At 35.5% G+C, this 20,682-nt stretch overlaps 1 protein-coding gene across 1 annotated transcript; it reads left to right on the top strand.

Annotated features, from left to right (window-relative positions):
- Window positions 1-10,158: 10,158 nt before the first annotated feature.
- Window positions 10,159-11,256, top strand: LOC107945922 (germin-like protein subfamily 2 member 4). The gene is made up of 2 exons (XM_016880086.2): window positions 10,159-10,461; window positions 10,567-11,256. The coding sequence occupies exons 1-2, from the start codon at window positions 10,353-10,355 to the stop codon at window positions 11,106-11,108; spliced, it is 651 nt and encodes a 216-aa protein (XP_016735575.1). The 5' UTR covers window positions 10,159-10,352; the 3' UTR covers window positions 11,109-11,256.
- Window positions 11,257-20,682: the final 9,426 nt, after the last annotated feature.

Raw genomic sequence — 20,682 nt, 5'->3', positions numbered from 1 at the left:
CCAAACTTTCTTAAAGAAGCTAACGAGCATCACAAGAATGATTGAACAATGGGTCGCGGCTCAGATAAAACAAAAAGGAGATAGAAGTGGTACCCTTTTAGAGAGTTCGCGAGATTCGATCTTAACATTTGGATATAAGAAAAAGGATTGATGTCTTCACTTTGAGTATTAGAGCAAGGTTGTATATGTAAATATTCGTTTTATGTAAAGAGATTTATTTTCTAGTAAAGTTGTTCTAATAGAATTGAATCAGAATCAACGCCTCTTTTTTGTATTCATTCCATTCATCTGCATTACATGTCATTGCATCATGTGCATTAAATTCCACAAAAAAGACCTTAATTAAACGAGATTATTTCAGTTAATCTAGAAACCAATAAGAATCAACCAACCGAACATCGCTACGATACTCGCCATAAAACCAGTGTAATGGATCAAAGATTAGAAAGATTGGATCAAATGCAAAAGGATATGCAAGATCAGTTGCAAGCGCAGCTGTAAGAGCAATTAGCCAAAGTTCAACAAGACATGAGGGATCAGATGTTGGAATCCCAAAGAAATAAGATGAGCCAATTAATGCAGTTACTGGCTGGAGGGCTTGAAAAAGGGAAAAACACAGTGGTCAACTCTGGGGATGATAATGAAGACCCTGCCTATACCCCAGGTTTTACCCCAATAAGCGTCCACGCCCAACCAGACGCACATCTACAAGGGGCACCCGTTACTATCAGACCCCAACAATATCAGATCAGTACCTCGGCACCAATGAATTACCCGACAGGCTCAGGTTTCAATCTGAGGGACAATCTAATCAATCTTGTAGTTCTTGATTTAGACGAAATGGTAGAAATAGAAAAAGTAAAAGTGGAACTGCCAAAACAACTCGAAGATCGGTACAGATTGTTAGAAAAAAACTCAAAGCAATGGAGAATGCTGATTACCATTGCGGGGTTGACGCCAAGGATCTAAGTTTGGTCCTACATCTAATACTCTCGCTGAAATTCAAGACTCCAGAATTTGAAAAGTATAATGGGACTAGTTGTCCTGAAGCTCACATCACGATGTTCTGCCGAAGAATGACAGGATACGTTAATAACGATCAACTGTTAATTCATTACTTCCAAGATAGTCTGATTGGGTCGGATGCCAAATGGTACAACCAACTGAGTCGTGCCAAAATTCACTCATGGAAGGACTTGGCACAGGCTTTTCATGAAGCAATATGGCCACGTGATAGACATGGTGCTCGACAGAATCACATTGCAAAATATGGAAAAAAAAAGCAAAGTGAGAGCTTCAGACAATAAGCCCAAAGATGGAGAGAGGTAACAACACAAGTCTAGCCACCTCTCTTGGAGAAAGAAACCATGATGCTTTTCATCAACACTCTGAAAGCCTCGTTCATTAACTACATATTGGGAAGAACTACCATGAGCTTCTCAGATATGGTAATGTCCGGTGAGATAATTGAAAACGCGGTAAGAAGTTAGAAGATAGACGAGGGGGAAAGCGTCAAAAGATCAACCCCAAAGAATAAGGAAAATGAAATGAATAAGCTGAGCATGTATAATAAAGGGTATTGCAAATCAGTCACTGTAGGCCAGCCGAGGGCCGTGACTACTAGCTATCAAGGCACCTAAAGGTAAGAATCTAACTCGAGGCCAAACACAGAAAAACTCCAATTCGCACCCATCCCGATGACATATAAAGAGTTGTATCAGAATTTGTTTGATGCGCATGTGGTATCTTCGTTCTACTCAGAACCCGTGTAACCTCCGTTCCTGAAATGGTATGATGCGAATGCCCAATGCGAATACCATGCAGGAATAACATGACACTCAATTGAAAACTGCACTACATTTAAAAAGTTAGTTGAAAGGTTCATCAAGATGGGCATCGTGAAGTTTGACAATCCATCAGGACCTAATGTGGCAGGAAATCCGTTACCCAGTCATCTAGACCCAAGGGTAAACGCGATAATTAGGAAGAGAGGAAAGAGATCCAAAACCAATGTTGCAGAAGTAAAAACCCCATTGAAATGGGTGTTGAAACAAATGATAGACATGAGACTAATTATTCAGAATTCGGAGAAAAAACCAAAAGAGATGAGGAGATATTGTAAGTTCCAGCTGAAGAAGGACATGAAATTTAAGAGTGCGCTGAATTCAAAGCATTGGTCCAGAGCCTAATGGATAATAAAGAGTTGAAATTCCTTGAAGAAGTCAAAGACTCAGAATGAATGTTGGGGAATTTGAACATTAACGCCGTATCTGAAGAAAGAGTCGGGGAAGAGAATTTATCAGGCATTCGCCCTTATACACCTGGGAGTGTTTTGAACAATGAGACTGTGGATGAGATCCCTGACTTTTTAGACCTAATTCGGAGTAATGTCCAAAACACACTTATTGCTCTAAGCTTAGGAGCAATAAGAATCTTTTTGTAAGGTAGGCTTATGTCCAACATCTTTATTTCAATAAAATGCATCTTTGTTTCTCACTTCGAGCAAATATTCTTTTATTGTTTCCATTTCATAATAAATATTCTTAGATTCTTTTATTCTTTGGATCTTCCTTCGTCCCTATAACAGGCCTCCAGATATCAATGATATAAGCGACACTCCTATTGACTCAGAACCTTCTTTTGAGCAAGATATGTGTCCAGAAGAACTACAAGACTTTGAAGATGACCAAGACTATAACTTATCTTTTGATTTGTTAATGATGGTAGAACAAGATGAGAAACAGATCCTACCTTACAAAGAATCAACGAAATCCATGTCCTTTCTCTATGTGGGGCATGAATATCATCGGGCCGATCTTACCGAAAGCTTTTGACGGTCATCGATTCATCTTCGTAGTCGTCGATTACTTCACTAAGTGGGTAGAAGCTACTTCATATACCAATGTCGCAAAGTCGACAGTCAACAAATTCTTGAAAAAATCATATGTCAGTATGAAATGCCAAAAAGGATCATATTTGACAATGCACTAAATTTGAACAACAGTATGATATCAGAAGTTTGCAGTCTGTTCAAGATTAACACCATATCGTCCCAAAATGAACGACGTGAAAAAAAAACTCTACCAGGCAACGCCTTTCGCTTTGGCTTATCGCGGTTTTGCCCATTGAAGTCGAGATTCCTTCTCTTTAAGTTATTTTTGAATCCAATCCTGATTGAAGAGAAAGTTTCAAAGTTATCCGTCATGGTCAAATGCACTAAAAACAAATTATACGATCCCACCAAAGAAGGTTCGCCCTAGAGAATTCTATGAGGGGGATCTGGTATCGAAGAAGATCCTCCCTATACAAAAAGACTTCAGAAGAAAGTGGATGCCAAACTGGGAATGACCTTATGTGGAAGGCCTTACTTAAAAAAGTGTTGATTTTGACCGGGAGGGATAACAAGGACTTGAATAATCTTATGAGTTCAGATTCAATCAAAAAATATTTCATAAAAAAATAAAGAAAATAAGAAAAATAAGAAAAATAAAAAAGAGATACCAAGGTGAAAACCCGCAAAAGGGCGCCTTAAGACCAAATGAGTTTTGAATTGAAACCCCAGGAATGGGCAATTCAAATTTTTGATCAAATGTGGGGCATGTGATAGTCTTGTCCTCTTCGAATTAACAAGGAGGGATGCTACATCTTGGGGTATTAACAAAGTCTTCTAGGACTTCTAAACACATATCAAGTTCAAAAGGGTGCTCTAGAAGTTTGTGCGGAGAAGCTCATGCTACGATATCTAGGGCACCTGTTTTTATCTTATTCATTTTGTATCTTAACAAAATTTACTATCTTAATTAATTTATTCATTTCGACCTTTGCTCTCAATAAAATTTCATCTTGTCCATTGTGATAATCTTTTTCAAGCATTTTCCATTAAAATAACAATTAATGGACTGATAATATTCGAGAAAAATGAGTTCTGCATATTACTCTAAAAGCTTCTAAATAGTACAATGACCTGAAACAGGACTATTATTTAGAACTAACCAAACTTAAGGGTTGGAAACATTTGAGAAAGAATAGTCCAAATTTTGACTATTTCTTTGGATTTTCTGTTAAAGACACCAGCTGAACAAGAAGGCATGGCAACACACCAATGATAGAATCTTGATGAATAACGAGTAATGACAACCTAAACATTAAAGAGGGATCATTCTCGAAAAATGAGATTTTACATTCATGCAAATATCATTCATACACATCTAGTTAGAAGCATTTGATTCATTCTGATCATGACATCCTAATCACTGAGCATAAATAGGCCCATAAAATGGATTCTATAAGTCATGTTCCCTAGATGACAGATCAGTGAAACAAAAAATTCTATACCCTTGAAGTTGCAGTGGATTGAAGTCATCATGACGAATCTTATCTCCCTGAAGTTGCAGTAGAGCAGATTGAAGCCACTAATCTTACCCCCCTCAAGTTGTAGTGGGGTAGGTTGAAATTACAAGTCTTATCTCCTTGAAGTTACAGTAGAACAGACTAAAGATAGCAAACCTTATCTCCTTGAAGTTGTAGTAGAGCAGGTTGAAGATACAAGTCTTATCTCCCTAAAGTTGCAGGAGCAGACTAAAGATAGCGAATCTTATTTCCCTGAAGTCACAGTGGAACAGATTGAAGCTATAAATTACAGATCTTATCTCTCTGAAGTTGCAGTAGAGTAGATCATATCAAGTCTTATCTCCCTGAAGTTGCACTGGAGCAGACTGAAGATAGCGAATCTTATTTCCCTAAAGTCGCAGCAGAACAGATTGAAGCTATAAGTTACAGATCTTATCTCTCTGAAGTTGCAGTAGAGCAGATCATATCAAACCTTATCTCCCTGAAGTTGCAGTGGAGCAGGTTAAAAATAAATCAATCTTATCTCCCTAAAGTTGCAGTGGAGCAGATTGAAGAGCGGTTACAAATCTTATCTCCCTGAAGTTGCAGTAGAGCAGATCAAAGCCACGAACTTTATCTCTCTGAAGTTGCAGTGGAGCAAGTTGAAGTAACAAACCTTATCTCTCTGAAGTTGCAGTGGAGTAGGTTGAAGCTACTAATCCTATCTCCCTGAAGTTACAGTGGAGCAGATTAAAACGATGAATCCTATACCTCTGAACTTGTAGTAGGTCGGATTAAATCTACCATAATAAGTCTTATCTCCCTGAAGTTACAGTGGAACAGACTAAAACCATAAATCTCGTCCCCCTGAAGTTACGGCAAGGTAGAGTGAAGCTACAAGTCATATCTTTCTGAAGTGCAGTGGAGTGGATCGAAGCAACAAGACAATGGACTGGAAGAAGGCTATTTGGAGAAGCGAAGCACCCAAAGAAGTCAAGATTTGACAAGACCAGGCAAAATTAGTCTTCCTTAAGGTCTTTGCTCAATTCTTCTTACACGACAATGAGCAAAGAGGGCAGCTGTAGAGGCCCAATTTAGCCTCGGCCAGATTTACAAACAAAAATCATCATTAATTACAAACTCTTTTTTTATTGAGAGGTAGTTTCTTTATTCTTTTTTTTCGTTTATTTTACTTTATTTTAAAGAAGGAAACAAAAAAAAAAAGAAAATAGCCGAAAGCTTACCCTTTTTCGCATTTCACGCCGTCGTGCGAGGCAGAGGTCCATCATTTCCGATGAAAAATGACATTTTTGGGCTCGGAGAGTCGAAAAGCCAAAAAATGACCTTTTTCAACTTTTCGGCCACCATGGACAGCGGTGCCCTCACTGACCACCAGCGGCCTCCACGATGGTCCGGTGACTGAAGCCATGGCCGGATTCTGGAAAGAGGGGAGAGAGTTTCAAAGGTTTTTAAAGTTTTTTTAACAAAGGGGTTAAATGATTTTGATCCAAAAAATTGATTTAAATAGGCATCCAAAACGACGCCGTTTTGGGCATGCCTTTTAAGCACCAAAATGACGTCGTTTTGAGGCTAGACCCGCACACTGACCCAACCCGCAAGGAAGATCCGCATGTTTTTGATAATTGGGTTATTTACCCTTTCGATCCTTCCGCTTCTTCGGCCATCTTCAGTTAGATCCTGTTTGTTCTTTTTTCTTTTAATTTTGCCCTAGGATTTTGCTTTTATTGCATTTTAACCCCGCGCAAAGTGCTGCGTTTTGGGGGCAGGAATATTTTCCATTTTAGTCCCTCTATGTTATTCGTGCTTTTCAATGTTGTCCTTTACCTCATTTTTATTCCAATTTATGCCCCATAAATTTCATCCGAGTTTCAATCTAGTGCTTTTTGTGTTTGTTCATTTATTTTATTATAATTTAGGTTTTAAATTTCATTTTAATTCCAATTTAATCCTTATTCGTTTAGTTTCAAGCTTTTATTTATTTATTTATTTATTTTTTGTGTTGTTCTGTTTTATTTATTTATATATATTTTTACTTTTCTTGTATTTAGAATTGATATTGTTATTTATTCCTTTATTTATATATTTCATTATTATTATTAGTGTTTAACTCACTTTTATTATTTTTAATATTAGAATAGTAGTTAATATGATTATTGTTATTATTATTTGGTGTTATTATTATAATTTTATTATTATTACTGTTGTATTCCATTATTTATTGTTTACCCTTTAAATATTCTACTCATATAGTTATTTCATATTATTTTATTATTATTGTACTATACATTACGTTTAAAAAAAAACATTTGTTCGCTTTCATACGATGTTTGAATAAATTAAACATGTATCTTGTTAACTATTACATTAATTTTTACCCAAATTCGTAAAAAAAGAAAATCTTGAAAATAAAGACAATATTCCGTATTTAGAAATTCGAGAAGTTGTGCCCTAATTTATTGGGTTTCAATTTTTCTCGCGTTGAACCTAAATAACCGAATATCCTTTTAAAACTAAAATAAATGTGTTTTAAATAAAAATAAAGGCAATATTCCGTATTTGGAAATTCGAGAAGTTGTGTCCTAACTTACTGGGTTTCAATTTTTCTCGCGTTGAACCTAAATAATTAAATATCCTTTTAAAACTAAAATAAATGTGTTTTAAATAAAAACAAAGGCGAGCTTATTCTCGAAAATACGAGGTGTTGTGTCTTAACTTACGGGATGTGACATTTAGTTTCTTCGAGATAAGGAGGCATTTTACATATTACAATTTATCTGAGTGATTTTTAATTAATATTAATAAAAAAGATCGTATTCTAAGTTCTTTTCGAGTTTTTAATTTTCGACACTAAGACACAAATTAATCAACTAGGTACTAATTTTGGGTGTTACGAGAGTGCTAATCCTTCCTCAAACGTAATCGACTCACGAACCCGTTTTTCTTGATTTTGTAGATTAAAATTGTTGTTTTGATAAATTAAACCGTTACGAGGTGACCCGAGGCGACTCTATTTTTCGTTTTCAAAATTAAAGTCGACCCTTTTACAAAAAAAATGGTTTCGACAGTCCCAAAAGGGGGGCTTCTTCCTCCTCTCTCCTTCTGATTCTCTACTCCGAAAAGATTTAACCACTCAATTCTATCTCTCCAAAACCGTTGATCCAATATATCAACACATTTATACCTTTCGTATTCAATAAATAAGTCTTCACAAAATCAAATCAAGATTTACAAAGAACACATCACCAAAATATTCAGGGTCCGGGAAAGCATCAAATCAACATTGTATCCTATCAAAGGTTATCAATAATGATGAATTTACCATCTGACACGACTTGTGCATTGATGACGTTGTGGAGTCTTAATTAGGACCCATTGGCAAAGGTTGAGAGATTCTCCCAGTGATATCATATAATCGAGAATGTTATTATGATTGAAAAGTATTTTTCGAAAGTGTTATGGAAAAATATGGTGAAAAAACATGATTTATAAATTTAATATGTTTGACATTATTGTCAAAAAATTGTAATGAAAAGTTAAAATATTTATTTTATACATGATCTTGAAATTAAAAAATAATAATTTAGATAATATTTAAATAATTTAATGCAATTATACATAAAATATATATTTTTAAATACTTTTCAATAATTAATAATTGTTTGTAAATTTAATTACACATGAAATATTTTAAATTTTTAAAATTAATAAATAATATTTAAAATTTTAATATAATGATACATAAAATATGAATTCATCCCAAATTTTAAATAGTTAATACAAATAAATGTATTTTGAATATTTATACTTCAAAGCACAAAAGTCAAAAGCATCTAACTCCTAACCTTTGGGTTTAGGTGAAAAACACTTTCGCACCATACTTTTTAATTAGACATGTTCATGGATTAGACTATCAACTCAAGTTTGAAGGTTCGTTTGAATCGAAAGGGTTTGAGAAAAAATATTAAAACCGAAAAATAGGTTTGGGTAAAAAAATTATACCCGTTTAAGATATGGCTTAGGCTCGGGCTTGAACAATTAAGGCCCAAGACTAGCCCAGTCCAACCCATATTTAAGTTTATAATACTTTATATTATGTTATTTTTATATATTATGTAATTTAGAACACATTAAAAAAAACTTATACTAAATATATAATACTACTCTAATGTAAACATTAAAATAATGTTAAGATAACTATAAAAATAATATGGGTGGACCTAAATGGGTTTAGGTTAGTTTTTTACAAATAATATGGGTGGACCAACCTAGGTTCGAAGGTTCGTTTGAAATTTGGGAGGATTTTGGCAAAAATATTAAGCCCGAAAAATGAGTCTAGGTGAAAAAATTATGCCCGTTTAAAATATAGCTCAGGCTTGGGCTTGATCAATTAAGGCCCAAGCCTGACCCAGCCCGACCCATTTTTAAGTTTATAATACTTTATATTATGTAATTTAGAACACATTAAAAAAATAAGCCTATACTAAATATATAATACTACTCTAATGTAAACATTAAAATATTGTTAAGATGACTATATGAAAATTTTTAATAAATAAAAAATGTATAAAATTATTAAAATAAAATAAAATAAATATTTTTAAAAATTTTAAAAATAATATGAGTGGACTTAAATGAGTTTGGGTTAATTTTTTACAAATATAGACGAATTTGAACAAAATTTTAGACTCATATTTTGGGTTGAGTCAAACTTGAACAAACATAAAATATGTTAATATCTGACCCAATCCATAAATATCTTTACTTTTTAACCCTAAAATCATTTTTTTGAGTGAAAAAACGCCCAAAAGTATTCCCAAACAACCCCTTGGTCACATCCAATTCCTCTTATCTAGACATCAACTTAGGAATCTTACACCAATTCACTCACTATATAAACATTCCCAACCAAAGGTTTTAGAATCGAATAAGAAGTTATTAATTCTTGATTTAATCAAATCATTTAAATTATTAAAAAATAAATAAATATTAAAAATAAAAATTAATATAACCAATTCTACTACTAATTCAACTAATCCACTGCTCAAACAATTTAATACTTTATTGTGGATCAATACTCAAACTGTTTCGGTATGAAAACAGTGCTCTCAACTACTCAATAATTTTAATAAATAAAATAAAATTTATTGTACACAATTTAATACTTAAAATATTTCTTATTACAGTTAAATCTAGAAAAATCATTTTATTATCAGTCTTTTATCTTTAATTTATCAACACATTTGGTAGTTGATGATGTACTTCCCCATGTCCAATCCTTTTCTTCCACTGCATGATTCTTGCAATTACAATTATTTTAATGTTTCTTCTTGCTGTTGAGAAAAAAAAGGGTTTCTTCTTGCTTACAATGTTGGCCATTTGAAAAGTCTAGAACCCTACAAAATGGGGTCAAATTTGGTTGCTAAAGTATTTGGGTAACTACAATCAGGTTACTCAACTACTAATAAATTTACATTTTAGTAATTTAATTTTAAAAAGTTATAAGTTGATGCGCTAAAACTTTCCAACAGTTCAATGACCAACTTACAGTTTTTTTAAAATTGAGGAACCAAAGTATAAGCTTCCTAATAGTTGAGTGACCTTTTCTGTACTTTACCCTGCAATAAATAGTAAGGTAACGGGATTTGAGTCTGCTATTAAGTTAACAGGGACAATGACGAAGCTGTAACTTTTTAAAATTAGATGACTAAAATGTAAATTTATAATAATTGAGTGACCTAGGTGTAATTTACCCTATTTGTTTTTATTTGCGATTAAACAAATTGCTGGGCTTGGAACCCAACCCAGTCATGTTTTCGAAAACTTCACTGTCACACCAATAATTTTATTCCACCCAAACCACATAACCCATTTTCTTCCCATATAAAAGTAAACACAACATCCCCTTTCTCTACCAACAATCAAAACAAAATACCTTTATTTTTTCTTACGCTTTAAAATCTATAATTGTTTACCTTTTTGCTTCACTTGATTGTTAAATCTCCATGGCTGCCAAGGTTTTTGCATATTTTGTGGCTTTGGTTGCTGTCTTCAGCGTCGCCAAATCTGACCCTGATCCCCTCCAAGATATCTGCGTAGCCGATACATCTTCAGGTAATTAAAACAAAAGTCAACAGCTTTGATCTAAACAAATAATACACTTTTTTCTAGCTAACATAAATCATGTATGTATGTATGTATGTATGTATGTATGTGTAGGGGTGAAGGTGAACGGATTTGCATGCAAGAAGGATGCCGATGTAACGGAAAATGATTTCTTCTTTAGTGGCTTAGCCAAGCCGGCGGTGGTCAACAACACGGTGGGATCGGTGGTGACCGGAGCCAATGTTGAGAAAATCCCAGGGTTGAACACCCTTGGGGTGTCGCTTTCTCGTATTGACTATCAACCTGGCGGACTTAACCCACCTCACACTCACCCACGCGCCACCGAGATCATCTTTGTTCTCGATGGTGAATTGGATGTGGGGTTCATCACCACTGCCAACAAGTTGATCTCCAAATCCTTAAAAAAAGGAGACATTTTCGTGTTCCCTAAAGGTTTGGTTCATTTCCAGCAAAACAACGGCAAAGAACCGGCATCGGTCATCGCCGGCTTCAACAGCCAATTGCCGGGAACTCAGTCGATTGCCGTTACCTTGTTTGGTTCAACACCAGCAGTGCCGGACCATGTGTTGACCAAGGCATTCCAAATTGGTACCAAAGAAGTCAACAAGATCAAAAGCAGACTTGCCCCTAAGTAAAAAAAGAAGGTAATTTGAGTTTTGAGGTGAAAAATCATAAAATTCTTTGGAGTTGAATAATGTAATTTAAATTACCAAAATAAGTTCATTTTGAGGCAATGTAATCAACATCTTACCATGTATCGAATATTTGAAGTATTTCACACGATATCTATTTTATGAGGTTGGGTAATTTTTTTTTTATCTGCTATTTTTTATTCGCCTAGAATTATTTATATAATCTCTCCTCAATCTCTAAATAGGAGTATAATATATTTTAGCATATTTGAATTTACGTTTTTCCTACATTGATAATAATATTCATACCAATTGAATTAAGACTCTATTAACTACATAAATATTTATATCAATCAAACTAAGATTCAATCTTAATAATTTGATTATGCTTTCACTCAAACCAAAGCTGATGAGTGTTTTCATTATTTAAAATTCATAAGGTAGCTTAAAATATAACATGAATTATAAAATTCAACACTATCATTTTCATATGGCGCAAAAAGTTTGTGATAACTATCAGTTTGTCAAAATTACCAACTCATTTACCTTGTATGACCAAACTTTCATTTTTCAAAATTAAGTCATTTGATAGATATAAAAGTCAATTAAATATCTTGCAATAAATGAATTAGAAAAATATTAAAACTAAATTTTCTTTAGCAATATAATATACCCCATGATTCTAGAAGATGGTTTAACCAAAAGGGCAAAATACTAAAAAAAGTCAATTTTTTTTAAATTTATCGAAATGGGCCCGATATTTTATTATTTACTGGAATGGGCCCCTTTCCTCTAAATCGCGTCCACGTCAGCGCAAAGTCAGGGAATGTGTCAGCAAATCGCGTCTACGTCAGCGCGCTTTGCTGAGCCTTGAAAGAGCGATTTGTTGTCATGTAAGCATAACACGCTGACGTGGACACGATTTGATGACGTGGCGCGTCCAGGAGGATACGATTAAGACCGCGCGTGAACAGTGCAACGGTCAAAAATTTGACCGTTGCCCCCCCCCAACGGTAAAAAAAAACCTATAAATACCCCCACCTCTTTTTAAAAAAAAAACAAATCCTCTCTCAATTTCCTTCCAAATTTCTCTCAAATTCATATTTAATCTCAATTAGCTCTCAATTTCCTTTTAAATTTCTCTTAAATCCCTATTTTTAAATAATTTTAAAAAATTTTGATTTTTTAACCGAAAAAAATTTCTCTTAAATCCCTATTTTTTAAACCCAAAAAATTTGTACGATTTCAGTAATGGCCGGAGAATTGACTCGTCTTGATAAGTACCACATATCCGTGGAACAAATGAAGATAGTAAGTGTTAAATTTAATTTTTAAATATTATTTAAGATTTTTTATTTATGCATTTTTAGATAATTATTAATTTATTATTTGTTAAATTTGATTTTTTTATTTATGCATTTTTTATTATCCGAAATATGCATGCTTCTCCATCACCGTTGGTAGAGAACTACCTGTGGTAAACGGGTTTTTAGCACGTGGCGACGGTAGGCCGGGGATGCAAGGTGGACCCGAAACTAATTAGTGCGTTGATCGAGAGGTGGGGACCCGAGACGTACACATTCCATCTTCCATATGGAAAGTGTACTATCACTTTGGAAGACGTCAGCCTACAATAGGGATTGTCGGTGAACGGGTACCTAGTCACCGGGTCTGCCCAATCTAGCGATTGGCCAGCGGTGTGCTACGAGCTTCTGGACGTTATTCTGGATAAAATGGACGGAGGTAAGATCGAGATGGGCTGGTTGCGAAACACATTCCCGGATCCGAATGAAGATTCAACCGAAATAGAACGAATCCGATATGCTCGGGCATATATTTTTCAGTTAATTGGAGGTTATCTAATGCCGGACTTGTCACGGAGCCGCGTACATCTAAGATGGCTGCTGAAACTCATTAATTTTAGAGCAGTCAGTGAATTGAGTTGGAGTTTGCTGTCTTGGCCACATTATATCGGGAGATGTGCGGGGTGACGCGACCGAGGAGAGCAAAAATCGGAGGTTGTCTGTCACTACTATAGTTATGGGCACGGTTTCGCTTTCCATTTCTACGTTCTAAAGTGGAGCACCCATATACATTCCCACTCATAACGAGGTAAATTTTATATTAGATTTTACAATTATTATGTAGATATTTAAAAATAAAAGTATGCTAAAAGTTTATTTAATTAGGTGGAACCATCCGGCAAGTCATGCTCGATTACCTACCAAACTTGAAGATATACGGCTTCTATTAGACCAACAGTATGAAGCACATGTAAGTATTAAATAAAATTTATATTTCCATCATTTGCTAGTCGATTGGTAATTAGTATTTAGTATTTAGTATTATGTATATAACTAATATTTCTATAATGTTCATATAGTTTCAATGGACACCATACGAGGATCCAGCAATTCGGTCAATAATTCCGGATGAGTTCTTACAAAATCCAAACGCTTGGCAAGCAAAAGTCGCGTTGATCAACTACGCAACCGTGGAGATGCAATAGTCAGACAGGGTGTTACGACAATTTAGATGTAGACAACCGATTCCCGTGGAACCTGAGGTGTTTAACGATCACCACAAAATCCACCTTCGGCAATTGAATACGGATTTGCCGAGATTCTGGTCGAGTACATCTAAATGTGGGAATATCGGTATGATTATATACCTACTAAGTAACCGATCATCGTTCCGGAGTTAGCGTGCGTGCCGGAATACATGCCATGGTTTAGGATCCATGGCAAGCCATATTTACTATCGCAGAGGAGAGGCAGCGGCAATTACGTGTCCAAAGAGAAAGATTACGTGCCCATAATCAGCGGCCATGCAATCACCAGGCCCAACGGGAGCATCGACACAATCACTCGACCCAGCAGTTCAACCGATGATAGCCACGCAACCGCCTTTTCAGATGATGCCAGGTGCGTTTCCTAGCCCTTTTATGTATCCTAACCCTTATATGTATCCTTTTTCGAGTCCTATAGTAGGTTAGAGTCAATGGCCCGGTTCAGCTTTATTTCCTGTTACGCCGAGTGGACCTTCGATGTATAGGCCAGCGGCGCATGAGAGATCGCAAAATGGGCTATCGGGGAGCTCTTCTTTTTACCAATCCCCACCACCGTATGGGTTTCAAACATCGTCGCCGTTGGTGATGCAAACACCTCCACATTCACTATTCTTTAAAGGTGGATCATCATCCCAACTCCGACAACCAGATGCCCTACCGAAAGAACCAGAATCCTCGCCGGATTAACCACAACCGTCGCCGGAAGCTAGACAAAGGAGGAATCCAACGCATAACCGTCGACGACCGCCATGTGGCACTAAATCCGGCGAGCACAGACATTGATTTTTGTATTTAAATTTATTTGTACAAATATTTTGAATATTTTGATATTATTTGATGTAATAAAACAGAAATTTTTTTGAGTTATTACTTAAAAACCTTAAATTAATTTATTAAAAATTTATAAATTTACAATTTATAATTAAATACATATTTAATTGACAAACCTTAAACCTCTAAACACTAACCCTAATCCTAACCCTTAACTTAAAAACCCTAACCCTTAACTTAAAAACGCTAAATCCTAAACCTAAAAACCATAAACCCTTAAGCTAAAAACTTTAACCCTTAACCTAAAAACCTTAAACCCTTAACCTAAAAACCCTAAACCTTAAACTTAAAACCCCAAACCCTTAACTTAAAAACCATAAACTCTTAACTTAAATTTCATAAACCCTTAACCTAAAAACCCTAACCCTTAACTTAAAAACCCTAAACCTTTAACTTAAATTCCATAAACCCTTAACCTAAAAACCCTAACCCTTAACTTAAAAACCCTAAACCCTTAACTTAAATTCCATAAACCCTTAACCTAAAAACTCTAACCCTTAACTTAAAAACCCTAAACCCTTAACTTAAATTCCATAAACCCTTAACCTAAAAACCCTAACCCTTAACTTAAAAACCCTAAACCCTTAGCTTAAATTCTATAAACCATTAAACTAAAAACCTAATCCTTAACTTAAATTCCATAAACCCTTAACCTAAAAACCTTAACCCTTAACTTAAAAACCATAAACCCTTAACTTAAAACCCATAAACCCTTAACCTAAAAACCCTTAACCCTTAACCTAAAAACCCTAACCTTTAACTTAAATTCCATAAACCCTTAACCTAAAAACCCTAACCTTAACTTAAATTCCATAAACTCTTAACCTAAAAACCCTAACTCTTAACTTAAAAACCCTAAACTCTTAACCTAAAAATCCTAAACCCTTAACTTAAAGACCATAAACCCTTAACCTAAAAACCCTAACCCTTAACTTAAAACTCGTAAACCCTTAACTTAAATTTCATAAACCCTTAACCTAAAAACCCTAACCCTTAACTTAAAAACTATAAACCCTTAACTTAAAATTCATAAACCCTTAACCTAAAAACCCTAACATAAAGGCTTAAAAACTATCCTTGTCCCTTAACTTAAATATAATTTGATAATTTTACTAACCATTAATACAATTATCAGTTAATAATTTTACATTCATGTAATGTTAGATTTGGAAAAATGTTTTGACTGGTACTAACAATTAATAATTTGATATAATTTCATAATTTTACTAACAATTAATACAATTATCAATTAATAATTGAAAAAATATAATTAGCGGTAATTACATTCAACTATTGCGATTAGGGCATGATCGACTTGTGTGGCCTGGATTCCTAAACCATCTGTACAACATTTGTTGACTGGCTGTTTCTCGGATATCCATATTATTGCATATTCTAGTCGAGCAAGGTCGACCCTTTGGTTTGCGACGCAATTCTCTATCCGGTAACAGCTTAAAAGGAGTAAGAGATACGGGCGACCACTTACGTTTATCTAGGACCGATGGGAAAACGTGTCTCCAGACGTTGTACCTATTTTCTAATTTGTACACTTCGTCCACATAGCTCATCGGATCCAGACGGAGATTCTGACAAGCTGCAATAACATGAGCGCATGGATAACGAAGTGCATCAAACATCCCACAATCGCAAGTCCTATTTCGCAATTGTACATGATATTGCTCACCAACAACACCTTGGTGCAGTCTGTCAAACTCTGTCACGCGAAACCATAAGTTGTCTCGATCGTGACACACTGTGTGCATAGTGTTTGCCCGTGCCTTAGCCTTATTAATTTTTTGAACTACCTTACTGCACCATACATGGCCTCCCTGCATCTGGCCTGCAAAACTTGCTGTTCACTTTAAAAATAGTGCCGCCAACCAAAAATGTCTCTCGCACAACCGATGTTATCGGTAGATAACGCGTTCCTTTAAGAACAAAGTTTATGCATTCAGCCAGGTTTGACGTCATATGGCCATATCGTAGGCCGCCGTCGTATACTTGTGTCCACTGTTCGAAACGTATGTTACAAAGGTAATCTGCCATTTCCCCGTTAATTGAATGTAAAATTGCCAACATCTCGTGAAAACGGTCTTTAATTATTTCATACCCTACCAATATAAGTTCATAGCGAATATTACATACCACTTCTACCAATAAAACTAATTCAAATTGACAACTGAAATAACACAGATATAGACTAAATACCCATGTTGGTCATTTGTCGCCGTTCGCTCTTAGATGGATATTGCCTGTACTAGTTGGAAGCAACGTGTCTTAGGCAATATCGATAGTGTGTGCACTGCCATAAGCTTCCCTCTCGATCAAATGCAGATAGTATACCGGCGCCCTGATTTGATTTAATACAGATATTAAGTTAGGGGCACACATGCCTCCTTAGCCTAGACAGAAAGAAATTCCAATCATCAGACGACTCCCCCGGTGTTATTGCTAATGCAATTGGAAGAATTCTCCCACCGCCATCCTGTGCCATTGTAATAACTGATGAGTATACCTACCAAACATAAAGGTACCGTCAATTTATACCAATGGTTTGCAGTATGAAAATGTGTCTTGGCATTACTTCAAAGTCCAAAACAGGCGTTTGAACACTCGGCATCCACGTAGCAATCGGTCATTGTAGCACGCATGTTCCGTTTCAAGGTCTGTGATGGCACTTGGAACGTATCTCTCCAGCACTTGACACCACAGCCATATTTCGTTATATGAGGCGTCTCATCCACTATGCATCTTCTCCAACGCCTTTTACTTAGCTATCCAAGCCTTGCGGTAGGAGGGCGTGTACCCCATTTAGCTACGGATATTGGTAATTAACACCAGTACTGAAGTCCTGGAATCTGCTTTTACCATGGGCAGTATCAAGTTAGCTAACATAGCTGAATCCATCTTAGGATGATCTTGTGAAACACCTATAAGCGGAGTACATTAAATAATACAACATTACATAATAAAAGCATTATTTAGAAACCGTCAATACTGTACCTGCAGCACATGTATGTGGACCTTTGTACTTTTTAATCTCCCACAACCCTGTCCTTTTTCTTAACGATGAGTAGATTTTCCATGAACATGTATCGTCTTGCACCGCACACTTCGCCTCAAACTTATCAGATTTGGATTTAACGACGTGGTAGTTAATGTCGTTTTTGATGCTATGTTGTTTTAGAGCACCAATAAAACTATCCTTGTTGGTAAACTGATTGCCAACTTCAAATTCACCCGAATCTAGCCCTGAACTTGTACGATCACACAACCGGTATGGTAGATCTAGAAACTCTAACGCATCATCTGCAGACAGATCGACATTATGCATGTGGGCTGAAGGTCAGTATGCTCTAAATCATGGATTTTCTTTTTCATCTGAACTCCTTTCAGCATCTTTAGGTTCTGTTGGAATAGGCTACAATTCAGAAAATAAGCCAACTTCTGCACCATTGGGCCCGGGCTCTCGAGGTGAATCCACATTGGAGTCATCTTCTAACCCACAATCATCTGCAGCGTACGAGGCCCCCTCACCGGTTGACGTCATAGGGAGTACATCATCCCTTCTTCTGGGTATTTCATAACGTCCCCAATTGGATGTAGATTGCCACCTACTAGAATTTGATGTCGTTCCCTAGTACGTATTTCCAACATCAAACATCAAACCACTGACGTACATGTCCCATCCACCGATAAAGTGTCTTGCAGGGGATGTACATCGACACCGCTACCAAATATGGGTTGTTCCGTGTTTTGTAACCCGCTAACCGAGTGTTGGCCAGGGGTCGTGTATACATTTTGAACATCAGTCACAAGTACATCATTTGGCGATATAAATTGTACATATAACTCAATATAAAGTGCTCCACTAGCAAGATGAGTATACACTATTGCCTCTAAGCTACAAGCACCTTTTATGTCAAACAAGTCAATGTCACCAGATCAACAGAAGAACAAAATCGATACGTGATAGACAGAACTTTCATTGGCGTCGTTCTGAAAATTTTACGCCTAATTTTTTTACGAAGTTCTGTCAAATCTATGTTCTGGCTAAAAACAAGTCGCACCGTATCCTCCGACAAAAAAATATCATTCTCGGTGTGGCAAACCTCACCATCGTAGTAAATAACAACACTAATACATTCACTCATATTTGAAACTCTAACCTTCTTAGCCTCTCTAAATTTGTTCTGCTGTGACTTATGCATTCTGAAAACATTTTTTACCTCATTTATAACCTCAGCCCAAACATGCTACTATAGCAAAAGCGCATCCACGTGGGTGCGATTTCACAAATTCTTCTCATAAAGCATCCTGCTAGAAGCAATTTTATACTATTTGCTTAGAAACGTCAACTCGAAATTATTTCTTTCAGGACCAACTGTAGCAAAAGCGCATCCACGAGGGCGCGATTTCAGAAATTCTTCTCAGATCGCATCCTGCTTGAATCTTTTTTTATACTATTTGCTCAGAAACGTCAACTCGAAAAAAAAATTTTAGGACCTACTGTAGCAAAAGCGCGTCCACTTGGACGCGATTTCACAAATTCTTCTCATAAAGCATCCTAGTAGAAGCGATTTTATACTATTTGCTCAAAAACGTCAACTCAAAATCATTTCTTCCAAGACCAACTGTAGCAAAAGCGCGTCCATGAGGGCGCGATTTCAGAAATTCTTCTCAAATAGCATCTTGCTTGAAGCGTTTTTTCATACTATTTGCTCAAAAACGTCAACTCAAAATCATTTCTTCCAAGACCAACTGTAGCAAAAGCGCGTCCATGAGGGCGCAATTTCAGAAATTCTTCTCAAATAGCATCTTGCTTGAAGCGTTTTTTCATACTATTTGCCCAGAAACATCAACTCGAAATAAATTTTTCAGGACCCAAAAAATTTGAAAAACCCTAAAAATCCTAACGTGGGAAAGACGGTGAAATCGCGTCCCCAGGGGCGCCTCATGTTGCAGCAAATTGGGTCCACGTCAGCGCGCTTTGCTGACGTAGACAGATATCGCGTTCTGCAGGCCGCGCTTTGTTGCCACGTCAGCAAAGCGCGCTGACGTGGACGCGATTTTCTGACACATCCCCCGACTTCGCGCTGACGTGGACGCAATTTAGGAGAAAGGGGCCAAATCCGGTAAATAATAAAATACTGGGCCCAGTTCAGTAAATTTAAAAAAAATTCGCTCTTTTTGGTAAATTGCCCTAACCAAAATTGAAAATAGGCCTAATAAATACAATGATGGAATTTGTTCTTAAACAATAAATTGAAAGGATATTCTGTAACTAAAATTAGAAAATCAAAGTCAACTCAAAAAAATTCCAATTTATGTTTACTTCCTGTTTTTGATACATGATTCATTTATATATATACAACAATCATATATTATGTATATTAGAACTTTTATCATACGTATATGTATGTGAAAACTACATACTTAGAAGACATTATTTTTAATAATAAAATATTTAATTTAAAACTAATTAATAAAATAGATTAAATTGTAAATAAAATGAAATTTAAGCACATAAATATATCATTTTAAGAATGTTAAATGCAGTACAATTATTTATCATGATGCTATCATCAATCTTGAGTTAAAGTCGAGTTGACTACTAACACCAATTAAATCAACAATATTACAATATATACAACTGATTAAGGTAAAAAAAATATGCATAATAATATTAAAAAGTAAATTTAATATTAAAATAAAGATTTAATTTAGTGGTAATGGTAATGTTTTATTCATATGAATATCACGGGTTCAAATCTCATCCCATGTAAATTTTTTATTTGTGTTTTTAAAATATAAAGACTAAAATACCCTCAAATGATATTATATAAAGACTAAATTTTTATACAAACAATAGGGTTAAACAAATTACGAGTGCCAATTTTAATTATTTTTAATTTGTTCAATATTATATAAAAATCATATTTTTGAATTGCGATTAATTATGTATATAAAAATATGGAAGAGAGAAGAAGGAAAGATAGCTGCAGTTACACTACATGGCAACCACTAAGAATCTGCAAATATTGGCTTCTTATTTATAGAGGGGGAAAATTATAGAGGGGGAAAATTATTTTGTTAATAAGTGGAACCATACAGCACAGTTTGTCCTAATGGATTACACCCATGTAGCACATGCCTGATACCATATTCGAATCCAAC

This window comes from Gossypium hirsutum, chromosome D12, assembly GCF_007990345.1.
Source record: "Gossypium hirsutum isolate 1008001.06 chromosome D12, Gossypium_hirsutum_v2.1, whole genome shotgun sequence".
Classification (NCBI taxonomy): Eukaryota; Viridiplantae; Streptophyta; class Magnoliopsida; order Malvales; family Malvaceae; genus Gossypium; species Gossypium hirsutum.
The sequence above is the reverse complement of the archived record's forward strand: the minus strand, read 5'-3'. Positions and strand labels throughout refer to the sequence as shown.